This window comes from Rattus norvegicus, chromosome 1, assembly GCF_036323735.1.
Source record: "Rattus norvegicus strain BN/NHsdMcwi chromosome 1, GRCr8, whole genome shotgun sequence".
Taxonomy (NCBI): Eukaryota; Metazoa; Chordata; class Mammalia; order Rodentia; family Muridae; genus Rattus; species Rattus norvegicus.
The window spans coordinates 230,427,766-230,453,123 of NC_086019.1; the positions used below are offsets into that span (position 1 = coordinate 230,427,766).

A 25,358-nucleotide genomic window follows, 5' to 3' on the forward strand; every position below is an offset into this window, starting at 1 on the left:
CCAAGCAACTGAGAGAGCAGAGAGACAAGCCCGGTGATTCTTCATCTTTGAGGACAGATCTAGGATAAATTTCAGGCCCTATTAGTTCTCTGGAGGGGTTTAAAAAAAAACAAAAAACCTCTCATCTCCAATGAGCATCTGCCTTATTGGGTGACTGCAAGAAGCCAATGGGCTGAAACCTCAGTGCAGTGCCTAGCATATAGTAAGCCGTCCATAAGTGCTTTAGAAGATGATGGTCATCATTTGCCTTCCTACGGGGTCTTCATCAATATCAAGAGACTCAGGAAATGCCCTCTTTGGCTTTAGAGTTTGTTTAGAAACTCTGAAATGAGATGTAAGGGCAAACTTAAAAGGCATCATGCTCTGCTTGTGTCCCAGGGCTTCTTGATGACAAACATGTTGCAGCACATGAGTGCCTGGTAGCACAGACCCTCTGAACCCTACTGCTCACCCTCTGTCCTTTCTCAGTGATCAAATGTCTCCAAGAGGACCTGAGATCGTCCTGAGTCTGGAACTCAGAGTGTCTTGGGCAGAACTGCAGTTAACTGCACTTTCGATGAAGTGATGAAGCGATGGATACTGTCTGTTTGTTGTTGTTTGTTTGTTTGTTTGTTTGTTTTTTTGTTTTTTTGTTTTTTAATTTTGTTCAGTTACCAGGCCAATGTTATGCTCAGCACTTGGTGGCTTGTAAATGTGTCCGAACTTATTTTACGACAGGAACACATTCACAAAAGTACAGATAGCTTCCTGACAACCAAAATGACAAATGCGAGGGGTTAATTAAAAATGTAAACTAGTTTCATCCCCTTTTCCTCTTTTGGTGACATTTTACTGCTACCTCTGTGGAAAGATAAGGAGCTGGGGGATGTTAGGAGTAATGCGAAACATTCAGAGCCACCCACCTCCACGCTTACGGGAATACACAGTCCTCATCCTCTGACAAAAGCAGCTTAATGGCATCGACAGGGGAAAGGGCATTTGAGCATGACAGACATTAAGGACATCGCTGGTAATTATTGGCACGGTCTTTAATTGCAATGGTCAGATACTTGACGCTTTAAAGTTATCATAATTTCCTTTTAAATTTAACACTCTGTAGAGCAGATGTTAATGACGTAGATAAGTCCTAGTTTATGAGCCCAAGCTTGGAGTGAACCACATTGCACGGCTGTACAGTGCCTCTTCGACTGCATCTCCAGCCTCATTTCTCTTGTGCTATTCAATATTCAGGGTAGACTATGGGTAGGTACTATAGTTTATGTCGACAACGAAGATGAGATTCTGTCTTGCCCTACAAGACTCAGGATTTATCCATGTTTCTCATGTTTTCTGTGTAGCAAATAAGAGTTTAGGAGGACACACACACTCACACACACATACACACACTCACACACACACACATTCACCTCAAATATTTTTCATTAATATTTGTAAAAAAGGGAAAACATTTTCAGGAACAAGAATGTGATTTGTAACACTTTGTAATAAAGCACAAAGCTTTTCTTTCTGTCAGTAAAGTTTATGCTTTAAATTTTCTCTTTGTAGGATCAAAAGACATTTGCAAAAGAAAAATCCTCTGGAATTTGACCTTAAAGTGTGTGTGTGTGTGTGTGTGTGTGTGTGTGTGTGTGTGTGTGAGAGAGAGAGAGAGAGAGAGAGAGAGAGAGAGAGAGAGAGAGAGAGAGAGAAAGAGAGAGAGTTCACCAGCGTTTTATAGTTTTACAGAAATAGAATTCTCTAAATCAGAGATTCTCAACCTGTGGAGTATAGCCCCCTGTTGTGACTGAATGACCCTTTCACAAGGGTCACCTAAGACCATAAGACCATGAGAAAACACAGATATTTATACCACAGTTCATAACAGTCACAAAATTACAGCTTTGAAGTACCTAAAAAACTAATTTTATGGTTAGGGGTCACCACAACATGAGGAACTGTATTAAAGGGCCTCAGTATTAGGAAGGTTGAGAATGGCGGCACCAGAGGCTTAAAGAGGAAAGCTTCTGGATCGTAATAGTAAATTAGACTCAATCCTAAGACACCAACAAGCACCCGGGACAGCTTGTTGGGGAGTGCAGCGTATTAAAGCCAACTCATCATAAGCACAGCCCCAAACAACACTTCAGCTCTCCTTGGCAGCAAGGCAGAATGGTTTCAAATAAGGCATGGAAACTTCTCTAAGCATCTCGCTAAGTTATAGATCACCCTGCTGTACAGCAGCATGGCCGATCTACAAGGAGTGGAACAGGCTCTGGCCCCATGTGTCTGGTAGGACAGCCAGCTTGCACACACCTTGAGATGAGCGTACTTTCAATTCTTCTGCAGTAAGATGCAATGAAATTGACCTTTGCGGGTATCCCTTAAAAGTGCCAAAGTATGGTAGGTTGGGCAGTGAAGCTCCCTGGAGTTTTCTTCCAAGATGACTCTGAGGCCTCAGAAGTGAATCCTCCACATGTCTCTGAGAGCAAACTCTAATCTGTTATGGAAAAAAAAAACCCACTAAATACATTTCCCTGTCTCTGCTGATGCCTTCCTTCCCAAGGACTTGTGACTGCATGGGACACACATTAGTTGTAACAGAGAAACTGCAGGCAAGCCTCACCCACATTTTTTACAGGCTCTCCATGTTCTCTAGACTGGCACAACATCTAACAGCCTGCCTTCCCTGGTGCCGACCTCTGCACGTGTCCAGGTGCTATCTTGTGTACTAGGGGGATGGTCCAGAATCCACAGAAGCTCCAGCCTTTGAGACCAGGAAGGCTCGTTGCTGGCAACACTCTCTGTGTTGGCTTTATTTTAATTACTCCCTTGTAAGGTCAGAGATAATGGCAATAGTTGTGCTTGCTGGGCACCATCCAGTGCATCCAGCTCTATGTTACAGACCCTAACTATTGTGTGACTATGTCATAGGGTTCCCTTTCCTCTTTCTTCGGGAACTAGAATATTTTCCCCTTAGGTCCAAGTTGTCCTCTGGCATCTCTTGATTTGAACTCTTTCTGCTGAATCCTCTTTCTCTGCCAGGCCCTTCCCCCTAATCTGCAAGCAAGGTCTGGTCTCCACTTCCTAAACAAAACAAAAGAAAACAACTGAATCTCTCTCATATTCAAATCTTTTTGCTGAGAAATTTTCACCAAACAATGGGTCCCATTCAAAATGTTCTCCTTCTGCTGTCAGCGTCCCACTAAAAATCCCACCTTCTGAGCATGCATGCTCTATGAATGGTCAAGCCCAGTGGCCAAGCTGACACACTCTCTGTGCTGCCCAGGCTGAGGTTGATTGAGTCCTCTCATTGGCAGGCCCAACCCCTTTGGTTGCTGTACTTTTCTCTTTCCCAGTTCCCTGAGGACATTCCTCATTCCTTTGGCTTCTTTCCTGCCTGTACCTCCTTCCTATACCGAGTCCTTAAATGTGAGTGTAAAGCTCCATTCTTGGCCTCCTGCTGTTATCACCTAAAGCATTCATTCTCCTTAGGTGTCTCCATCATCTGGGATCAAGATTTTGGCTATTTGTAAGATCAAGATTTGGAGACTCTGCAGTCACTGTCTGTCCAAGATGCAAATAATTTTCAGACCTCCCCCAAATTGGTTCTTGAAACTTTTACCAAAAAAAACCATAAATCAATTGCTAGGACAGTTATTGATTGATCTTGCATCCATTGATAACTTGCATCATTTTTCAGTACAACATTAAACAGTATTAGAAGACAGATTAACTATTATCTCCAAGTCTCCCAGTAGTTTCAAGACAAAGTGTTTTGGAACCCTACTTTGGAATACAAAGGGTGTTTAATTTCCCATTTCCATTCTCTGGAGACCAGGGTAGGCCATTCCTTTATTGATATGCATCAAATACATCATGTTTTGTGTCCACTGATGCTATAATTCAATACCAGTTCTCCAGCCACGATTTGTTTTATGAGCATAAAGTACATCGTGTAATCTCAAGACTCTAACAGTGGCAGGCTTGAACAGGAATGGATGCTGCTAGAATGATGACATTGGCCACATAATACACATGCTCTAGCTTTAAAAACAAAAATCGAAATCTTGAGCCTATTCTCTGGTAACTACTTTACAGTTCCTAAAAACAGTTATTAGGGGGTTGAAGAGATGGCTCAGAGGTTAAGAGCACTGACTGCTCTTCCTGAAGTCCTGAGTTCAATTCCCAGCAGCCACATGGTGGCTCACTACCATCTGTTAAGGGATCCGATGCCCTCTTCTGGAGTGACTGAAGAGAGCAGCGGTGTACTTGTGTACATAAAATAAATAAATCAATCAACAAAGAAAAAAATAAGCAGTCGTTATTGAAAGAGCTTAAGTTTTCTCAGATGACATGTGAATGAATGGAGGGAGGTAAACAAAAGATTAAATTAAAATAGATGAGGTCTGATAGGGGTGTGGCCTGATTTTGCTTTTTTAAAAGAAAAAGAATAGTAAGGTTTATTCCAGCTACAATGAAGTTCTACAGACCTTAAAGGAGCAGCCCATGGCATATTGCTAAGCCCAGTCCAGACATATTCTGTTGTATTTATCTTTGTCACGTTTTAGATCTGAGCAATCTCTGGTGCTAAAGATCAGTTGGGGTTGGATCACATAGCAGTGAACAAATGGATAAGAGAACTTTAGACATGTTAAAGCAGAGACACTGTGATCTGAGAATAATAATAGATAAATGCTGCCATTACTGTTACTATTTGGATAATCAATTCTTGTACATAAAACCTTAGGTCGTTTAGAGGGGTAGTCTGTAGAAAATCGAATTAAAGTAAAAACAAACAAACAAACAAACAAAGCCACCCCACCTTGACGTAGGCCATCACTGGGTCTTATAACTGTGGTTTGCCAATGAAACATATGATCTCCAACCGAACATAAATAACACTGCAGGAGGGTCTCAGGACTAATCACAAGTTCCTTATTAATCTGTGTCAGCACTGTAGTCTGTGATTTTTGCCTTGTTCCTCAGTATCCTGATATATACTCAAAGGTTAGGCCAAAACTCCTGATTATCCTGGAGGTAAGAAAAGGGTTGTCTCTTCTTACACCAGCTCTGCCAGACCCAGGCGCTTGGTATGTAGGAGGTGAGAGAATCTCTCCGTAGGCAAAACCAGAGCAGACTTTAGAAGTTTCAATTACTAGAGACCCCCACTTGGATCGTTCCCAAGAAGCCTAGAAGATATAATGTCCTTTCCTATCTTAAATATGATGTTCTTCTTGAATTTGTTCCAAATCTTAGTGCCACCTTCCCAGACTAGAAATCTGAGGGCTGCTTTCCTTGACACATTCCTGGATCCAAGGACATCTAGCATGCCATGTGAATCCCCTTTGTAGTATAGTACTCATTTCTCCTCTCAGACAGAACTCCCCAGCTCCAGTCATCCTTGTATCACCTCCCACACCACTGAGCAGTCCTCAGGTAGTGTCCCTGTTTTAAGGTCCCACTACATAGCTACTGAACACAGAGGTCCAGGTGTGGAGTAACCAATGTCTAGTGGGAAAATCATAGAAATAGTTCTTCTAGAAATAGCTTGTATCTCTTTATTTCCATTCAAATTTCTCTAGAAAGCTTATTGGTGTCAGGAGCTAACTGATTCCTGTCGAACTAGTTCCCCTTTGTCTTCCTTAAATGGCCACCTTTGTCATTGTCCCTGTTTTGATGGCCATCCATCAAAACAAGCGCTACTGACATTTCAAACTTGAACTCCTTAGAAATGCCATTTCCAATACTCTTTGGTCAGAAACTGCTTCTCAGAGCCAGCAGGAGTGCTCTCAAGCCCTCACTGTGGTTGTTCATGATGGCGGAGGGTCAAGGCAATTAGGAAGCCTTGGTGGAGACTAACCCAAGAGCTATTTGTCCACTGACATACCACAGCCAAGGCATGGGTGAGTTAAGCTGGATGCTACTTCAACGTTACATCTGTAAATTACAGTGTGAGCCTCTAAAGTCTTTGAAGTCATTCAGTAGGAAAGGTTACTAAACACAACCAAAACCTCTTTCACTACACGGAAAACTTTTGAGGGCTTTTATTTTTCTTTCTACTCTCAGAAGGACATTAGAGATTATTAGGTTCAGGGTGTTTGTTAATGCTGTATACTCCTCATCAGGCCTCTGATGGGGTGAATGGGTAGAGGCTCCAATAGGAGCTACTAATAAGAATTGACAGGATGTAAAGAGGAGAGCTCTGTGTAAAGGGAGGGAAAGGAAATGTCCCATTCTTCTGGGTGGCTTGTGGAGTGTTTTATGAGTAACTGGGATCTAAAGCATCTGTAGCATCTGTATCAGTCACCTTTTCGGTATTATAATAAAATGCCAGAGGCAACTAGATTTATATACTAAAAAGAAGAGAGTTTTGACGTTTCTGAAGGTTCAAGACCAAGATCAGGTAGCCTTATTCACGTGACTTTTTGATATACCATGGTGGGAGGACATAGAAGAGCAAAACAGACATATCTGGAACTGACACCACAAGAGAAAGGACAGACTAGGGCCTATAGTCTTGTCCTAGGATGAGTATCCAGCACTTAAGAACTTCTCATATTCTGAAGCACTCCCCAGTTCTATACATTAGGGGCCAAGCCCTTTAACACGTAGACCCTTCAGTTGGCATAATTAAGTAATTAAGCCATAATCAAGTTATGGCAGCATTTAAGGTATGCGGGAGTAGGACTAGGGGAGAGAAAGGCAGGTGCAGAGAATAGGACAAACAGACATAGACAAAGAGGATAAGGATGTGTTAAAAGTGCACTAGGGATCAGTAGGAAGAAAAGGATTGACAGGTAAGTAACTGGAAGCAGAACGTGAGGCTATGACTACCAAGCTAGGGAGTTTAGGGACACATGGTAGCCACTAACAGTTTCCTAACAGAGATGGTGTCTCTACTGTACCTGAAGGGGCTGTGGAGTGGCAGTCATTCTCATGATCCATTATGAGCCACAGATGCACATTAGTCTGTCAGTCTGTCAGTGAGCCAGCCAGTCAGCTTATTTAACAATGTGAAACCTGGGTCCAGTTTCTGGCCCAATAAATGAGAATCCACTGGAGTAGGAACTAGACATGACTACTTGAAAAGAAATGCTTAGGTGCTGTCCAGCCAGCGTTGAGAGTGAACGTCTAGGTGAACTCAGCAGGGAATGAGACATTCGGGACAGACATTTCAGACACACTTAAGTTTCTTGCCCTTAAATAACTTCTTCGTACCTTACTAGCAACATAGTCTTCAGTATGCATCAGTATGCATCAGGAGTTGATAGACAGACACTCAAACACATCAAGTCTGCAGACTGGAGTGAATGCATTTTGGTGATATACTTGATTGGGTTAGCGTATGAAAAAAATGAGGAAGAGTATTAGAAAAATTTGACAGGTGTGAAAATCAGGGTCATTCATCTGGAATATCTCATTACCAGCTGTCTCTACTTACTGAAATGCTCCAACCTTTATGAGCATAGCTGACTCTCACTCAAACTCTTGACTCTCAAGTTTGCTACAAAACAAACTTGTTATGGAAATAGGGCCAGGCTTTGGGTAACCTAATAAAAGAAACACTGGCATTTTAAGACCCAAGAATTAGGACTTTGGAACTTGAGAGGTAGCTCAGTGGTTAAGGACACTGGCTGCTCTTCAGATCACCTGGCTTTGATTCCAAGCACCCACATGGCAGCTCACAACCATCTGTAACTCCAGTGCCAGAGGACCTGAAGCCCTCTTTTGGCCATGGGATCTGCATCTACACGGTGCACAGACATACATGCAGACAAACATTCATGCATATAAAATTAAAATAAAACTAAATAAATCCTTACCAAGACTCCCTCCCCCTCTTTCTTCAACTGCCCCCAACCCCGCCTCCTTCTGCTTTTGTTGAGATAAAACTTCACTCCTGGAACTTGTGCTACTGCCCAGGCAAGTTTTAAATTCTTGATCTCTAAGCTCCTTGTGATAAGATAAACCATTACACCCAGAGCTTTTGTAAATATCATATTTTTAAATTCTGTAACACACACGTTACAAAACACAGTCACTGTATAAAAAACTCGAGGATGAGGACAGGAAACCAAGCATAAAGTCCCACCACAGCATCCTGTGACCTGGGCTGACCTTCATAATAAGAGAGAGAAAATAATTCTAAAAATCCCAAGACATTTCTGGAGAAGAGGCTCTGGATCCAGAGAACACCTCCCTAGTCAACATTCTAATCTGAGGGGAAGAACTCAGCCAGGACATTGGTGTGGAGAGTGGCTGGCCATACTGACAGCCTCTATCCCATATAAGCCAGCCAGGCAGAAGCTGTCAAGGCTAAATCCCAAGATCAGGAAGGACATCTCCTAAACAGACTGAAAGACGGGAAGGCCAAGGTTAGAGGCCTGATGGGAGCTACGAGGTGAGTCTCAGTACCTTCACCACCAAGCAACTGAGCGAGGCCGTAGCTCTGTGAGATAAACAACAGAGAACAGGACCGGGTGGGAGGAAGCATAAGGACAGAGAGCTAATGATGTAATGAAAAAAAATTGTGAGCTGCTGAATGAGACGACAGACTAAGTGGGAGACACCACCTCATTTCATCACACACATGCATATATCTTCCAGGCACACAGATGTTAGACAAAGCTCAGGAAGGCTTAACACACAAGAAATGGTAAGAAAGTTAACCCCCTGGCTGTAAGGAAGAGCAAATGGCAAAGCTAAAAACAAAACACAGTTACAGTGGTTACAGCGTCCTTCACATCCCCCATACCCAGCAGCTGTATTGGAAGGCTCAATCAGAAGAAGGGATGTTGATCTACACTGTGTATAATCTTGCTGAGATAAAATCTGGTATTTTGTGTGAGGATCAAGTTATGTGAATCATACAGTTGTCCCTATGTCTTAGCGTGTCAGTGTGAATAATCTTCACAAAAATCGTATAAGGCAGGTGTTTTTATTACTCCTAGTTTGTTTTTATTTTATTTTATGTGTTGGTATTTTGCTAGCATGTCTGTCTGTGCACCACATGTGTGTGCAGAGCTTATAGAGGCCAGAAGGGGGCATCCGATCTCCTGGAATTACAGTTATAGATAGTTGTGAATTGCCATGTGGGAGCTGGGAATTGAACCCAGAGACTAAAAACGTATTCAGTGCTCTTAGCCACTGAACCATCTCTCCAGCTCCTTCATAGCTCTTATGAGGCCTACACACACACACACACACACACACACACACACACACACACACACACACACACACACTAACCATGACTTCTGTGCAGAGTAGTTTTGTGTCTACTTGACCCAAGCTAAAGTCATCTGAGAGGAGGAGAACCTCAATTAAGAAAATGCCTTTATAGTGACAGGGTACAGACAAGCCTGTGGGGCATTTTCTTAATTAGTGATTGATGTGGGAGAGCCCAGCCCACTGTGGGTGGTTCCATCCCTGGGCTGGTGGTGCTGGGTTCTATAGCAGGCTGAGCAAGCCACTAAGAAGTATCCCTCCATGGCCTCTGTCTCAGCTCCTGCCTCCAGACTCCTGCTTTGCTTGAGTTCCTGTCCTGACTTCCTCTAGTAATGAACTACGATCAGGAGGTATAAACCAAATGAACCCTTTCCTTCCCAAGTTGCTCTTGGTTATGGTGTTCGGTCATGGCGGCCATAGAAGCCCTAAGTAAGACAACTACATTTGAAGGAACAGTACCAGGTTCTAACACAAGCTGGCCATCTAGGCTTCTAACAACTTGTTCGAGCTGTTATCTTATGATAAGGAACTGACTTTGAAGGTGAAGGAAAAACAGTAGAACATGAAAAAAAAGCACAATGGAATTTTCATGGTCAGATGCTCAATTCATCCATTCAACTATGTATTGAGTTCCAACTATGGGCCAAGCTCTTTCCTCTATACTGAAGACGGCAGATGGCATGCGGGTCTTGCAAACTGGAGGAAAAAATATATATGTGCTTATATGGCATCAAATCTAGTTCTCTGTGGGTTTGATGGGCCTCAAACACTACATTTGGGAATCTTTGCCTTTCCACATGTTAAACATACAACTGGATCTCTGATGAAGTGTTACCAATAGTGTGAGACTTGGAAGCCAGAGCTCAGTGGCAAGAGGCTGTTTACCAGATAGGGAAAGAAAAATGGTATTGAGCAGGTGAGACAGTTTCCTGCCCCAGGGTTGCCACGGAACTTGTACCCAACTGAGTGTCAGCCTATCTAGCCTATAGGGTGAAAAGCAGATAGCCTGAATTGGACAACTTCTGAGGTCCAGCTCTTATGCAGAGACTGAGCAGTGCCCAAGCTGCTCAGGCCCAGAGCACACAGTCATGCTCAAATGGGCAGCAGGAGCATCGGGGTAACTTCAAAGAGCTGCATCTGAGGAAGCAGGAACAGCTTAGCCAAATTTCTGCAGTCATTATCTTTTTGAGAAGCACCTACGGAACATTCTAGACTCGTTCTGGGTTTCAGCCTCTATCCAGCAGGGGTGTGGGTGAGTGGAGTTTCTGAGGGGAAAGATCCACAAAACAGTCAGCAGAGGTAACACAGGACCAGTGGGGACAAGAGCTTCCTTAACAACTTGGTAATGAATGCCTCAGTCAGATGCTACTGAGGCCTTCCAAGGTTGGCGCAGTAAAAGAAAGAATGACTTCCTCTTCTGTAAAGTCTCTTTGGGATCCTTGCCAGACTTCAGGTCCAGTTGTGTCTCAGGAAGAATCAGGCAGGACTTATTTTTATTACTAATAGCTGGCATATGATTGTGTGCAGAACTGAAAATTCAGATGGCCAATAGGGAGTGTCCTTAAACGATATGGACAGAGTTTGGGTATAGAAAAGGGGTATCAGTAAGAGATGCATGCACGTGGTTACAATGAGATAACAGTACACCCTACCATGTCCCCATCTTGCCCCTGGTTATTCTTTTTTAGCTTCTATATTGTCATTCACACTGAGGAATAAAAGACACACATCTGTTTCTTGTATTGGGAAATTTCTCTCTCCTTGGACACTATCAAAGATGCATCTACGATGCGTCTCGTAAATGTGTGTGTGTGTGTGTGTATGTGTGTGTGTGTGTGTGTGTGTGTGTTTGTGTGTGTTTACCTTTAACCAGAATCGTCCCCACATCTACCTTCTCCCAAGTAAGAAAATAGTACATACATTTAGTTAGTTTGTTTTTTTCACCAGCGTTCAGCTAATAGCTTTTTAGACAGGGAAGGTTAAGATACTAAGTCAAAACTGAGAGCAAAGCCCACTCAGTTACTAATTTGAATTGCGATGAGGCCAACTGTCTGGTCTCTAAGGATCCTCAACCCAACAGCTTCTGCGTTTACAGCTGTCAGGGGGAAGTTGAAAGGGGCAGTCTCAATTTTGGCTGAGGATTGTTGCTCTAAAGGGATCCAATAGTCTCGGAATGATGAATGAGTAAAGGTGATTTTGTTAAAGATAAATGAATGCAGAAGTTTTTGTAGTTTAAAATGTGTCTCTTATTTTCTAATATTGAATTCAAACCTTAGATTTCAGACCAAGTTCTAGTTTGAGTTTGACATAATGTCACCTATTTTGCTAAGTAGGAAAATTTATATGTATATTGTGTGTGTGTGTGTGTGTGTGTGTGTGTGTGTGTGTGTTTTCACACACTGACTATAAACCAGGTACTCAAAAAATGTGTAGAAACCTAGCACTCAGATAAACCAAGAAATGGGCCTCACACAGTTTCGCATAGCAGGGGAGTGATTCTGTGGCTTAGGGTACTTGTCAACTGTTCCTAGACCTTCCTGTAGGAAATTCTAATTTACAAATTGATTTCTGGAATTCACTCTCCACTGGGCATTGGCATTGCTTGTTCCACTGTAGTTAACCTAGTGACCAAGGACACATAGGAAGCTCTATTTGTGTTGCAGAGACTTGTGGGTAAAAGTCTGTGACGTTCACAGATCTCTTGGTGAATGCAGCCCACAGAAGTGTCGGAAGTGTTGGAAGTGTCTGGAATCTGTTTCAAAGGGTTTCTGCAATAAAGCTTTCAAATAGCTTCCCAAATTTTAACCGGGCACAATTTTATTGTTTTAATTTCCCAATCTAGAGGAAGGGGAATTCTCAGTGATCACCTTGTAGAAGGCAAGTACAGCAGCTGGTACACATCTGCCTTGTTGTCCCAGAGTCTGAAATAGGCAGTTGTGTCTGAATTTCAGCCTTTGAGACTTGGGTCTGTAGAATCAAGCCCAACTTCCCTGAAGTCCTCGAGACAGGATAAATTACTGTCCTCCAGCCAAGTCAGTGGTCCAGCCAGAAAGTACTGGCTACATGAAAGAGAGTAGGAGAGCCACAGTGCATTTATTATGTGATTAAACTATAATCACCTTTTCCTATAAGCATCTCCCTGTTTTCCCTGGAGGGGGCTGTTTAACGGTCACATTGGTGTAGAGGTGCCAGCTCTGTGCCGTGCTTCCTAACCGCCTGGGAGGCCCTAGTGCTCAGCAGGCAACAGCATGCTCACCCAGGATTTTGGATAGGAGGCGATTTTGATCTGACAGGAGGCCATAGAGAGCCCTTAAGGACTCAGAATCCTGGTTGCAAGAGATATAGCCATTCCTTTTTTTCTAGGGCCACAGCATCTTGAGACAAATTAATTTAGGGCACAAGATTTAGAGGGCTGTTTGCTCTTAGGTGAGTCACTTATTTTGATCCTGGTCTCTCTCTTGGGGCTAGTGATGTACATATGGATAGAGGGGTGTCTGTAGGGGGGTTTGGTGTGTGTGTGTGTGTGTGTGTGTGTGTGCATACTGTGGTAGTCTGGGATTCTCACAGTGCAGTTTCCAGACCAGTAGAAACAGCAATAGTCCCAGTATCTTGGAACTTGTGAGAACTTCTCAGGCCCCAATCCAGACCACTGAATGACTCTCAAGAAGGGATAGGAAACTGTTGGAACATGCTCGCCGGGTTATCCTGATGCTTTCTCAAAGAAATTCTGAGAAACCTTGCAAACTAGAGAATAAGGCTCCCAAAGCCACGGCCATAGCATAGGCAGAGCCATCCTTCAAAATGTTTCAAACCCAATCAGAACAGAGAGTAGAATGGGGGGAGGGGTGGACAAACTTAAAGCCACCGCAAGTCAGGGAGCCCTTAAATAATAGGCTCATCTTTCTCACATAAAACCTAAATAAACTGCACCTGTTTCAAAGGGTTTCTGCAATAAAGCTTTTCAAATAGCTTACCAAGACCTGGTAAGTGTTGGAGACAAAGACCATTATTGACTTAGTGCCTTCCTGATTCTTTCCTTAGCTGTGGTTCAGTATTGGTCACTCGGTTAACCACGTGACTAGTTGAAGGCTCTGATTCTTATACTGAATGCTATTAGCAGCCACCTGTGCAAGTCAGGGAAGCTCCCATAGGCAAGTTTCACAAAGAAACGGGCAGGAAGAACTGTGGTAACAGACCCTACATCCTAAGCAAGGGTCCAGTTCCAGGGAGCCAGGCTGGATGACATGAATTCGAGGATGCCTGAGTTGGGAGAAAGGTTAGCCTGCTTCCTTTATATAGCAGTCTGTCTTTTAAAGGAGTTTACCCTAAGCCCAAATAAAATGGTCCAGAGTAACAAGTTTCAAAATGATGGTGACAAGGGCTGAGAAAGGAGAGAAACACCTTGTTACTGGAATGTTTTTTTACTGTAACAGTAAAGGGTAAGAAGACACATTACAGACTCCTTTTCATTTAAACTTTGTCACCGGAACTCCAGCGGTGCAGAATAATGTGATGGTGATCAGTTGGCCTTAGTCCAGTAGCTTCAGGCACTCCGTGATGGAGTTAACTCTTTTGTCCAGTGCCGAATTAGATACTGGACAGGAAAAGATGAATCACAGGTAAAATGCTGTGGGGTGGACCTAAGTGGGAGGTCTTAGCACGGAGGATGCTCACAACAGTGTGGAAACATTTTTGCAAAGCTTCCTATGAGCTAGTCCCATTGACATTCTCAGCTCAGGCAAGTGGCCCCTAAGGACTAGCAAGGCTGTCAGCCTGCAGGGGGCACAAGGCTAGGGGTTAGCAGAATCCCCCTTTGTCCTTTACAATACGGTGTGCTAGGGGGAGGAGCGCATGCTCAGAGCCAGGTACACAACTGTCTCTCCCGGTGGTTTCCCTGGCCACTTTCTGCCCCAGGAGTTGGAAGGAGGCTTCATGACTCACACTTTTCCTCCCAAAGGGAAGTAACTCCAAGATAACTTTACTTCCGGGGGTTGGGGAAAACAAGACGTGAAGAAAGTTCACCAGGAGCACCGTTCTACGGAGTCCTCTTACCTTCCTCGTTTAGAATCCAAGGCAGAAACGCAAACACCGAGTCAAAGCCACATGTGCCTTCTTCAAAGGCACAGGAGCCAGCGGGCAGGTCCAGGGCATTGGCAAGCAGCAAGGCTGAGGGCACAAAGGGACTTTCAGTTTGGGTTTCTGCCTGGCAGTATTGCACCACCCCTGGGGACTACCTGGTGAAGTTTGGGGAGTCATGTGGGAAGAAGAGAGAGAAGGATGCATGACCTCCCTCAACACTTCTGGGACACCCCTCTGCGCAACTCCACCCCCACCCCCATCTTGACCAGGCTTGACCAGGGACAGAGCAGGGAGTTTAGTGGCTGAGAATGATCCAGAAGAGCCGTTGGATGGCCAAGCAGACACCGAGAGTCTCACCCTGACAGCTCAAGTGGGAGCGAGTTTCCAGGATGCTCGCCCTCCCTGGGGTCTCCCGGTTGGTTCTTACCTTGCACTACTAGCAGGACTCCCACTAGCAGCATAGTAGAACTTCAGGCAGGAGGACCCGCGAGGGCTGCTGGCTGCTGGCTCGCTGAGGCCCGCTGCTCCAGGGAAGGGAGGGTGCTAGGCAAGGAGCTGGGGACCTGCTAGAGATGCCACAGGCTGCTCAAATTCGTCCGAGGAGCTGCAAGCCAAGGCGCCTGTGTGCAGAGCGCGCTGCACAGGGCTGCAGCGCCCGGCCACTCGTAGCCCAGTTGGGCCAGGGACGACCGCCGGACTGAACAGGGAGGAGACAACTGCACACTTGAGAAGGGCCAGCCACCACTTGGGGAAGAGGAGAGGTCAGCAAGCCGTGCCTTCGTCCAAATTTTTAAAGCTGGGGACCAGACCTCTTGCATACACTTGGAAGGGGCAGTCCCTCTGCTGGGTTGCGACCAGAGGCTCCTGCCCCGCCCATCCGTGGTGGGAAACAGCTTATTTCAGGGGACAGCCTTCCCTGCCTGTAGCTTGTAAATCTCTCGGGGAGGGGGGTGACCCTAATTTTAACCACCTTTCCTCAGAATGGAAAGGAATGGAATTCTCTTAGGGCTTTCTAGAGAAAATTTTGGATATGGTGGGCGTGGGATAAGTTTTAATTCTCAGAGCGTTCAGAACTAATGACCTAGTGTTGCTAACCCTGGAATAGTACCTCCCCCTCACCCCTTTAGCCAGAAGAATGTCTGGCATGCTTGGTGTTCAGCATTCCCTGGTCCAGTGAAATTGAGGGGGGGGGGCATTCCTCTTCTGCAAACGGCTATTATAATGGAAGCGGTCACTTCCCTGAGATGAAATAGTTAAAAGTAAATTCACTTTTTCTGCTTCGTAATCCTCTTTGTAAGCCTGTGCGGGCATTTCTGTGACTAGAGTAGGTTTGCCTTTAATCTCCTGAAGAGGTTCATGCTTGAGTCCCTGATCCAGTACTCCTGGGGTGGGACTCCTGATTCTGTACATTTCTAATCAATTTCCAGCTGAGGTTGGCCTGGACCCATTTTCTGAAGCTCTGCTCACTGCCTTCAGCTTGACCTCTCAAACTTGTTTTCCCTACCTTCCACAGCAGCTGTCTTGTTGGGTCTAGATGCCCCTTTTCCCTGACCCATGACACTGGAGTGACTAAAGCTGTCCCTTAACCTTCTGCTTTCCTTTCTGACCACTCCCCCTGGTACTTTATGGGGTCCCTCAAATTTAGGTATAAAGCACAGGCTGATGACTTTCCAATGCCATCCTAGCTGGGGAGCCTCAGCAGCTGCAGGCTTCTGTGTCACTGTCACCTGACTATTTCCACATGGATGCTTGCAGGTTGTCATGTACTTAACAGGTCTCTAGGAGAATGGTTCTCGCTGTCAAGCTTCCTCTTCTCCGTCTTGGTTAAGTTATTTCCCAGTTGCTGGCGACAGGCGAACTTGAGGGTTTGGAGTCTTGTCATCTCTTCCCAAGACAATGCCAAATCTTGCCTGCTCCAGCTGACAGACATCACACCAGGTACCCACCTGCTCCATGTTCTCACCCAGGCCCTGCTTGGTCCCTGCTGGCATTTTTATTGCCCTGGGATACCACAGTGGCCTCATCCTGATCTTTTCATCTCTATGCCTTGCCCACCACACTTCCTTCTAACTGGAGTTATTAGGGCTTCCCTTCAATATAGAAATAGGGCCAGGCCACTCTTTGCTCAAGAACCAACAATTTCCCACATCATTTATCAAAACCCAAATTCCTCACAAAGACCTGTTATATCTCACCAAACTTCTTCTTATCTCCTTGTTGTCAGCCCTCAACGCTTGGTTTGCTGCTGTCCTGCCAAACAGTCCGGCTGTGTCCTCACAGAATGTTACACTAGCCATCTTCACTGTTCAAAATGCTCTTCCCCGCAGATGGCTTGCTGCCCCATTAGGTCGTCTCCTGGTGTCACTTTAGTAGTGGAAAATCCAATAACCACCTCCTTAATTTGAAAAAAAGTGTTTGGGATTCGTCTTTGAAGTTGACATATTTTCATTAGTTTTCCGTAAGTCATGGCTCAAAGGATCAGAAACTTGTTTAGTGTATGTTACTTACTGTGTTTATATACATCCCCTCAGGTAGGAAAGAAAAACGAACATTTATTATATATACACTATTACAGAGATTTTATAGAGATAATCTCACTTGCTCTTCATAAGAGATTGGTATGTTGTTATTATAGTTTAGATCCACAATGCTTCTGAAAGACCCTTGTGTTAAAAGGTCATTCCCCAACCTGGTGCCGTGAGGCTATATGGAAGATAATTAAGAAGTGGGGGCCTTCTGGGAGGTCCTCAAGTTGTTGGTATGTGCTCTTAGAGGGATGGTGAGTCCTCAGCTTGTTCCTCTTTCTCTCTTCAAAATCTTGGCCATAACTTCAACAGTTTTGTTCTGGCATGTGTTCCCTACCATGGCTTGAGCGGAAACCTCCTAGACTGTAAGCCTGAAGAAACCTTTCCTTTTAATAAGTTGATCATTTCAGGTATTTGCTGCACTAGTAGCAAGTTGAGCAATGAGCCCCCATTTAATGGATGGGTAAACTGAGGTGCACAGTCCAATGAAAACAGGTGGTAGAGACAAGACTAACCCAGTCAGCTCAGGAACCTCCTTCACCTGCTCCACTTTGGCTCCTTGCTCAGAGATGATACTGATACCCTCTGATGGATACAAACATTCAGAGACAGATATGAATCCATTTGAACTTCTGGACTGTTTTCAGCTTCATAAGCTACTGTCAATCACAAGCCACTGTTAAGTGAGTGCTGCTTTGCTCAAGTACTTATAAAATATTTGAAATATTTAGAATTGCCTTAGAATCATCTTGTATATCACAAGCTGAAAGGAAAAGCCATGGAAAGATAGCCAATAATTAAACATGATTTAAAACCTTAAGGCCACACTACCTATGGAAAACAGGATCATTAGACAATAGTGCAAATTCATTATATAATTTTATTGCCAGTAAGTGTCTACCACAGACCTTCCTCTGAAGAGATATTGCAGAAGGCAGGAGAGGGTCAGAAAAGAACCAGAGAGTCTTGGAGTTCTGTGCGTCAGTCCTTGTCCTTTGGCCACTGTGCACGGAGCCTGAACAGCTGCAGTACTAGCTTATCATTTAGAAACGAAGAACCAGAGTTCAGGGACCCAGAGCTCTATCCCCCAAGACTAAGTTTAGTCAAAGGATTAATAATGTACATAAAAGTCCAATTGAAAAACAAAGCACGCAGATTTAGGAACTATGGTAGGTCAACAGTGTTCTCCCTAAAGAGATCTGTATATATCCTTAAGCCCACGAATGTGACCTTATTTGGAAAGAGAGGCTATATGCTTAAGTCATATAATTAGGGATGCTGAGATGAGGTCACCCTGGATTAACAGACGGGCCTTGAGACAGTGGTAAACAAATGTTGTAGGAGACAGAATGTAAGTCAGACATGTACAGCGGATCACAAAGGACGGAAGAGGAACTGGGCTGGGGCAGCTCCAGGAGTGTATGGAACTTTGAAACTGGAAGAGGTGAAGAATATCCACCTCCCAAGAGTCCTGGAGGAGCAAGCTTTGCGGCTTTGCAGATCTCTTGACTTTGAACTTCTGGCTCTAACATTGTAAGCGCTTTAGTCATTTGTTCTGGTGTGTGTGTGTGTGTGTGTGTGTGTGTGTGTGTGTGTGTGTGAGAGAGAGAGAGAGAGAGAGAGAGAGAGAGAGAGAGAGGGAGAGAGGGAGAGAGAGAGGAAGAGAGGGAGAGGGAGAGAGAGAGAGGGAGAGAGAGAGGAGGAGAGAGAGGAGAGAGAGAGAGGAAGAGAGGGAGAGAGGAGAGGGAGAGAGAGAAGAGAGAGAGAGAGAGAGAGAGGGAGGGAGAGAGAGAGGAAGAGAGGGAGGAGGAGAGAGAGGAGAGAGAGAGAGGAAGAGAGAGGGAGAGAGGAGAGGGAGAGAGAGGAGAGAGAGAGAGAGAGAGAGAGAGAGAGAGAGAGAGAGAGAGATATGCCAGACACTTTACATGCTTCCCCCATTTAATTCCTGCAGTATCTCTGTGAAGTGGACATTGTTATTGTTTACTCATTTTTCAAGTTAAAGAAAAACACAAGAGTGGTCAGTTGATTGCTCAGTTTAGACTTCCGGCCAATAAGCCACCAGGATTTGATCCCTGAAGTCAGACTCTGATGGTTTTGCACTCTAAAAGGCATGCTTCTTTTTAAACAGAAGCTTCCTGAAGCATATACTGGGGAAATGACCAGTTCTCTGTGTCTACTGTCTGTCAACCCATAATATTGGCCTCTCACTGGGATTGGGCCAACCCCAGTATTGTTAATCAGATTCTGTGCTTTTCCTAGCACCGCTCCCAGCCTGGAGGTTTCCAAATTCAGGTTTCGTAAGAGCCAAGTGAAACACTGATGTTCCTCATAGGAGTTCCTATAGCTGTTTGCTCTCTCATAGCTGGAGAAAGCTCAGAAAGGAGTTTACCTGGAGGAAGAAGAAAGTAAGCCAGGGTTTGCACTTGTACCACATGCACTGTGTTGCCCCAACACAGAAGCTGTCTGGAGCACCCACATTTCTTTCTGTGGTTGGCTCTCCTGTAGGATTAAAAACTTCACAACCTACTTTAGTAAAAGTTCTTAAATGCTTTAATCTCCACCACCCACCAGAGGTAGTGGAAAAAGAAAGGTTAATAGGAAATGGAGTTGGGGACCTGTTCTTTGGGGCTAATACAGTCTTCATTGTCAGCAGTCCACTCCTCTCGCATAACGCCAGCACGAATCAGCAGCTGTAGTTCTGTCCAACCAGCAATCACCACCCATGAGTCATGAATCTCCTCTCGTCATCTATGAGGTCATATTTATATTCTTTCTGAACATCACGCGCATATCCTTCTACCTGCCTGCCTCAGCAAAACATCAACTGACATAACTGAGTTTCCAAAGAAACCAGACATTCCTACCTCACTCTTCATTCTTCTAATTCCTGTGCAGTATCACGGGAAGACAAGTTCGACAAATGTTTCCTGAGTGCCCACTATGAACCAGGTATCATACTTGGGGCTAGAAATCCAGGTGAACGAGGCATAGTGTCTGCCTTGGAGACATGGAGGTGGCCAAGGAGAAAGTAATTTGAAGAGAATGTGTTGATGAGGTTAGATAGAACAAAAGTCATACAGAATAACCAAGAAGTGTAGGTCAGTGTTCTATTGCTGTGAAGTAAGTGTCCATGACCATGTGAACTCTTATTGGAGAAATTATTTAATGGGGGCTTGCTTACAGTTTCAGAGTTTAGTCCATTATCATCATCATAGTGAAAATTACAGGCAGACATGGTACTGGAGATGGAGCTCAAGAGTTCTACATCTGGATCTACAGGCAGGAGAGAGAGAGAGAGAGAGAGAGAGAGAGAGAGAGAGAGAGAGAGAGAGAGAGAGAGAGAGAGAGAGAATGCACGCACCTGATATCGGCTTTTGGAACCTCAAAGCCCACCCCCAGTGATACACTTCCTCCAACAAGGCCACACCTATTCCAATGAAGTCATGTCTCCTAATCCTTCTCAAGCATTGTGATTCCCTAGTGACTAAGTATCCAAATAGATGAACCCATGAGGACCATTCTTTTTCAAACTACCACACAAGAGGTCAGGGAAGTAATATAAATAAATGAAGAGAGCCAGTATCAGGAAGGCAATGGGAGTTTCAAACATTCTGGTGAGCTGACAAGATCAAGGCCTATTGATGGCTACCTGCTCTAGCCATTATTCAAGAGAAGATTAACATTCAGGTCTTCATGAACAGCTCTTGGTTTTCAAATGTTGTTTGGTAACTTACAATAGAAAAAGAACGGCTTTCTCATTGGGAAACTACACTGCCCATCCTACTACAGTATGTAGCCAGCACACATAGCCAGTCCCAACAGCCAGTTGAAGCAGAGAGAGTCTTAACAAATTTTCCCAAAACCACATTCCTCTAAGTAACTGTACAGGACTCTGTAACAGCTACAACAGTCAGACAAACAGCAGTCATCACACATTAATTACATTCTTTTGTGCTAGGCAATTTTGAAAAACGTTGATATATATTTTCTCTTCTCTTAGCACCTAGGCCTCCTCTGATATATGTCAAGACATTGTTTTGGATTTTCATCTCTTATTGTTCCTGGTTCAATCTATCTTTCTTTTTCTTCCTTCTCTCCTGGTCCACCCCTGCTATGTGTCAGGTCCAAAGGAAACTCTATTTCCACAAATTCTGGTGGTTAGACAAAAGCCAGCATTCCTAATGAACTTGTGAAGCTAATTCCTCTCTATGAAAGGAGCCATTACCCTTATCACTGGAAATGGGGACAAATGGCTATCTATTAGCCTATTAGCATACCAAGTTCATGCTAGCCCCAGGCTCCCTCTGTATTACAGATACCTTTTACACATTCCAGAGTCTATGCTACTATCCTAGCTCTTCTCATGTCCTCCTCTACCCTAAACTCCTACAGTTCATGAGGTTCCCTTCTCCCAACTTCTCATTTTTCCTTATAATACTGCTATTTTGACTATTCTTGTTCCTTTGTCTCTCCACCTCCTCCACCTCTCTCTCCCTCTTCTGTTTCTGTTTCTCTCATAGCCAGATCCAGTTGAATGGCTAGGTTCAGTTACTACTTTATGTTCTGGACTCTTCCAGATACCTCTAGCTATTCTTTTCCTCTTATCTTCAGTAAAAACTTTTCTCTGAACCATACCACAGAGTAGTCATGTTGTCAGTTTACATACTATATACATTTAATGGTTAACATCTTTTGTACCAAAGGAAACCTCCACTGTCAGAAATAGGTTTCATAAGCCAGGCATGGTGACACATGCCTTTAATCCCAGCAATTGGGAGGCAGAGGCAGGAAGATCTCTCAGTTTGAGGCCAGCCTGGTCTACAGAATGAGTTCCAGCCCACCCTGATCTACAGAGAGAGTTCCAGGACAGCTAGGGCTACACAGAGAAATCTTATCTCAAAAAACCCCCAAATCCCTAAACAAAACAAGAAAGAAAGAAAGAAAGAAAGAAAGAAAGAAAGGAAGAAAGGAAGAAAGAAAGAAGAGAGAATGAATGAATGAATGAATGAATGAGTGAATGAAAGAGTTAAATATAATTAAGTTGTTGGCCAAAGGGGCCCAATGGAAAATCCCCGAACAACTTTATCTATTGCCAAGGTTATCAATTGCTTTCCAGAAATTGATGGTCCTATTTCTGAAGATAGAACTTGCAAGTCTATTAAACACAAAGAAGTCAAGATAGTGCCTAACTAGAGCACTCCTACTAACTAGTGTTCATGGTACTGGAAGGTACACAATATGCTACCAGAGGAGAAAGGTAATCACCAACCAGATACAAACCCTATGGTCTACAATGGTGACCCGAATGTATGATGTGCAGTGCAATAGTAGCACAAAAATTGTGGTAGTAACTATCTAAGCATTATCCAGTTGGATTTAAGACCTACTCCATGAGATGGAACCTATGATCATGCAGCTTGGGTGGCCAAGAACCTGAGGTTAGATAGGCAAATGGGCTATGGGAAGAGCACATGCTATTGTTCTGCTAATGGTGTGGCAATGACATGACTCCTAATGGCATCCTGCTATGCTCATAGACCGGGTCTCACCTAACCATCATCAGTGAAGCTTCCTTCTACAGTAGTTGGGAACTAACACGAGACCCACAGCTGGACAATGTGCAAAAAGTGAGAGACTTTGGGGTACTCGGTCCAAATTGTGATGTCTCCATCAAATCCCTCCTTCAGGGAACTCTTTAGAAGAGGAAGCAGGAAGATTGTAAGAGCCAGAGGGGATGAATGACACCAAGGAGGCAGTATCTTCCAGACAACTCAATAGGACTGACATGCATATGAACCACAGACACTGTGGCAACATGGAGAAGGCCTGCACAAGTTCAAGTCAGATGGGATCTCAGCACTGACAGGGGAGAGTGAACATAAGCTCCCATCCCAAACAAAGAATCTATCTCCAATAATGCTTGCAAAAAAAATCATTCTCTCCAATAGAATCTCACTGGGCATAAAACCGTACTTTTGAGTAGGACCCATAATCAGCAGTAGAAGGAAAACGCAAAATGAATTCAACGATATTTTTGGAGATTTTTTTCCTTCATGATATTTTGGTGGAATATTATGGTTTCCAAATTTTGTGTTTTTATGGGCTTTGTTTTTGTGTTCATATGTATGCCTGTGTGTATGTGTTTCTCATGTTTTTTTCCTTTTAAATTCTGGTTTGATTTTATTTGCCTGTTTGTTTTATAAAAAGAGAGAAAGAAGGAACAGAGTTGGATGGGTAGAGAGGTGGTGAGGAACTGGGAGGAGATGGTGAAGGGTAAGGCATGAGCAGAATATACAAAATTAGTTTCAATAAAAATAAAATAAATGGCATCAGGAAAAAATATTGACACATTAGAATCACAGGGAATGTGTACCTTGACCAACCAGGACTGATGCATTCATTTTGGTCCAGTGTACATTTTTTTCATGTTTTCCAGAAGCTTTTAAAAATACTTTATTATTCATCTATATGTCTGTGTATACCTGTGTATATGTATGTGTCAAGGAAGTGAGATCCTCTGGTGCTGGAGTTACAGGAGGGTGTGAGCTGCCTGATACGGGTGCTGGAAATTGAACTTGAGTCTTGTGTAAGACCAGTACATGCTCTTAATTGCTGGGCCATCTCTCCAGTCACACACGCGGCCCCACTAGTAACTTTAAAAATCCATCTTTATCTGACTTTTACAATTGTCTGTAATTTTTCTTGGAGGTAAAAAAAAGATTACATTTGTAGTGTTTAGCCCTGTCTTGTGTGTGTGTGTGTGTGTGTGTGTGTGTGTGTGTCTGTCTGTCTGTCTGTCTGTCTGTCTGTCTGTCTGTCTCTCCACATATGCACCCAAGTCCCCACTCATTACACACTGTCAGGTTGAAAATGTGCTGAAAACAATTCCAGGCTCCTGGTTTGTCCTGCCAGCGACCTCTGTTGCATTCCAGCAGGAGGTGCCGTCTGTGGGCTCTACCCTGGGGCCAGCGGTGTCTCTTGGTTACTACCCAGCACCAGCTGCCTCTCACCCCCAAAGGGCAAACATGTGCCTGCTGCAGGTTTGAGTCATGAGTCATTGCAGGGAAGGAGACCCAGACCAGTCAGTTCTTACAAATCTCTTCTTATTACAGAACATATATAGTCCACTGTCTAAGCTGCCCCATTCACATGGCCTGGACCCACGACGTAGGCGTTTCTACTAAGGGAACATTTAAAGGAAACTGGTCCTTAACAGATGCTCTGCTCTTGACACTCACCTTTTCTTTATCAGCTTACTCCAAATTCCAGCTTGTCACCAGACAGTATCTGTCACTATGACTGGTTTTTGTTTGTTTAGTCTAAACTCCTGGCTGAAAGCGCAAGGTGAAAATGCTACCATTTTCTAGAGCATGTAACAGGCCAGGCAATAGGATCAATTAATAGAGGTACAAACTCATTCTCATGAGTTGAATGACTTGTCTAAATGTATAAGGCTGGGGCTTGAACTTCTCATCAGCTACCACAAAGCTCACCCCCCTCCAAGCCATCCTCTAACTCCAAGCAGACTTGAACATGAACTTTGTCATGTCACCTTCTCAGACTCTCCAGTCCTTTCTCCACAGTTGCCTAGTAGAGACCTGACTCCCAGCATCTCAATATGACCTTATTTGGAAATGAAGTCAGTGTAATTGCAATAAAGTAAGGTAGACACCTCAGACCAATATTCATGCTGTCTTTACAGAGAGAGATTTGGCCATAAATACACACAGAGGATGAGTGTGAAGATGAAGGCAGACACCATAGTGATGGTTCCACAAGCCAAGGAATGCTGAAGACTGCCGGTAGCCCCAGATTTGGGAGCAAGAGATCCTTCTTAATGTCCCTCAGGGAATCAACACCACTGACCCTTCCTCTCCACCTCCCGGCTTCTAGCACTGAGAAGCAATGTGTGGTTAAGCCACCCAGTTTGCAATACTTTTTTTTTTTAAAGATTTATTCATTTATTATATATAAGTACACTGTAGTTGTCTTCAGATACACCAGAAGAGGGCATCAGATCCCTTTACAGATGGTTGTGAGCCACCATGTGGTTGCTGGGAATTGAAGTCAGGACCTCTGGAAGAGCAGTCGATGCTCTTAACCGCTGAGCCATCTCTCCAGCCCCCAGTTTGCAATACTTTTAACAGCTTAGCAAACATTCTTGTTCATTTCTCAAGACCCAGTCCAAATGTTCTTGTCCTCCTAAGCTGTGTCTTGGACTGCTCAGGCTGCTATAGCCAAGTGTCTCAGACAGGTTTTAAGTAAACAGCAGATTAAGTTTACCTCAAATGGCTCTGGAGGCTGCTGTCCAGTGACGGCTTGTGTCTTCAGTTGGTCATCCTCTCATTTGACCTTCACATGTCATGAGAGATAAAGGGTCTCTCTGGAGGCCTTTCATAAGAATGCTAATCCCATCCATAAGGGCTCTGTTCACACATCCCACCCATTTCCCAAAGGTTTTTTACCTCCTAATACCATTACCTTAGGGTGAGAATTTAACATTTGGACTTGGAAGAGTGCCCTCCTACGTATATGTGGGCAGCTGGG

The 25,358-nt window shown here is 44.1% G+C and overlaps 2 protein-coding genes across 3 annotated transcripts in view; one reads left to right on the plus strand and one right to left on the minus strand.

Moving 5' to 3' along the window:
* Mamdc2 (MAM domain containing 2) overlaps window positions 1-15,249 on the minus strand; it is a 152,533-nt gene extending 137,284 nt beyond the window's left edge. Inside the window, exons 1-2 of one of the 2 annotated variants that reach the window (XM_039101390.2) lie at window positions 14,714-15,226; window positions 14,260-14,373 (exon numbers count right to left, since the gene is read on the minus strand). In XM_039101390.2, coding sequence (XP_038957318.1) covers window positions 14,260-14,373; window positions 14,714-14,747 — 148 coding nt within the window. In that variant the 5' untranslated portion in view covers window positions 14,748-15,226. Of the gene's footprint in view, window positions 1-14,259; window positions 14,374-14,713 lie in introns of both variants that reach the window. The other variant, XM_063281029.1, reaches the window with a different exon arrangement.
* LOC120100003 (40S ribosomal protein S12-like) overlaps window positions 1-25,358 on the plus strand; it is a 673,396-nt gene that overhangs the window by 424,268 nt on the left and 223,770 nt on the right. The window lies entirely within an intron of this gene.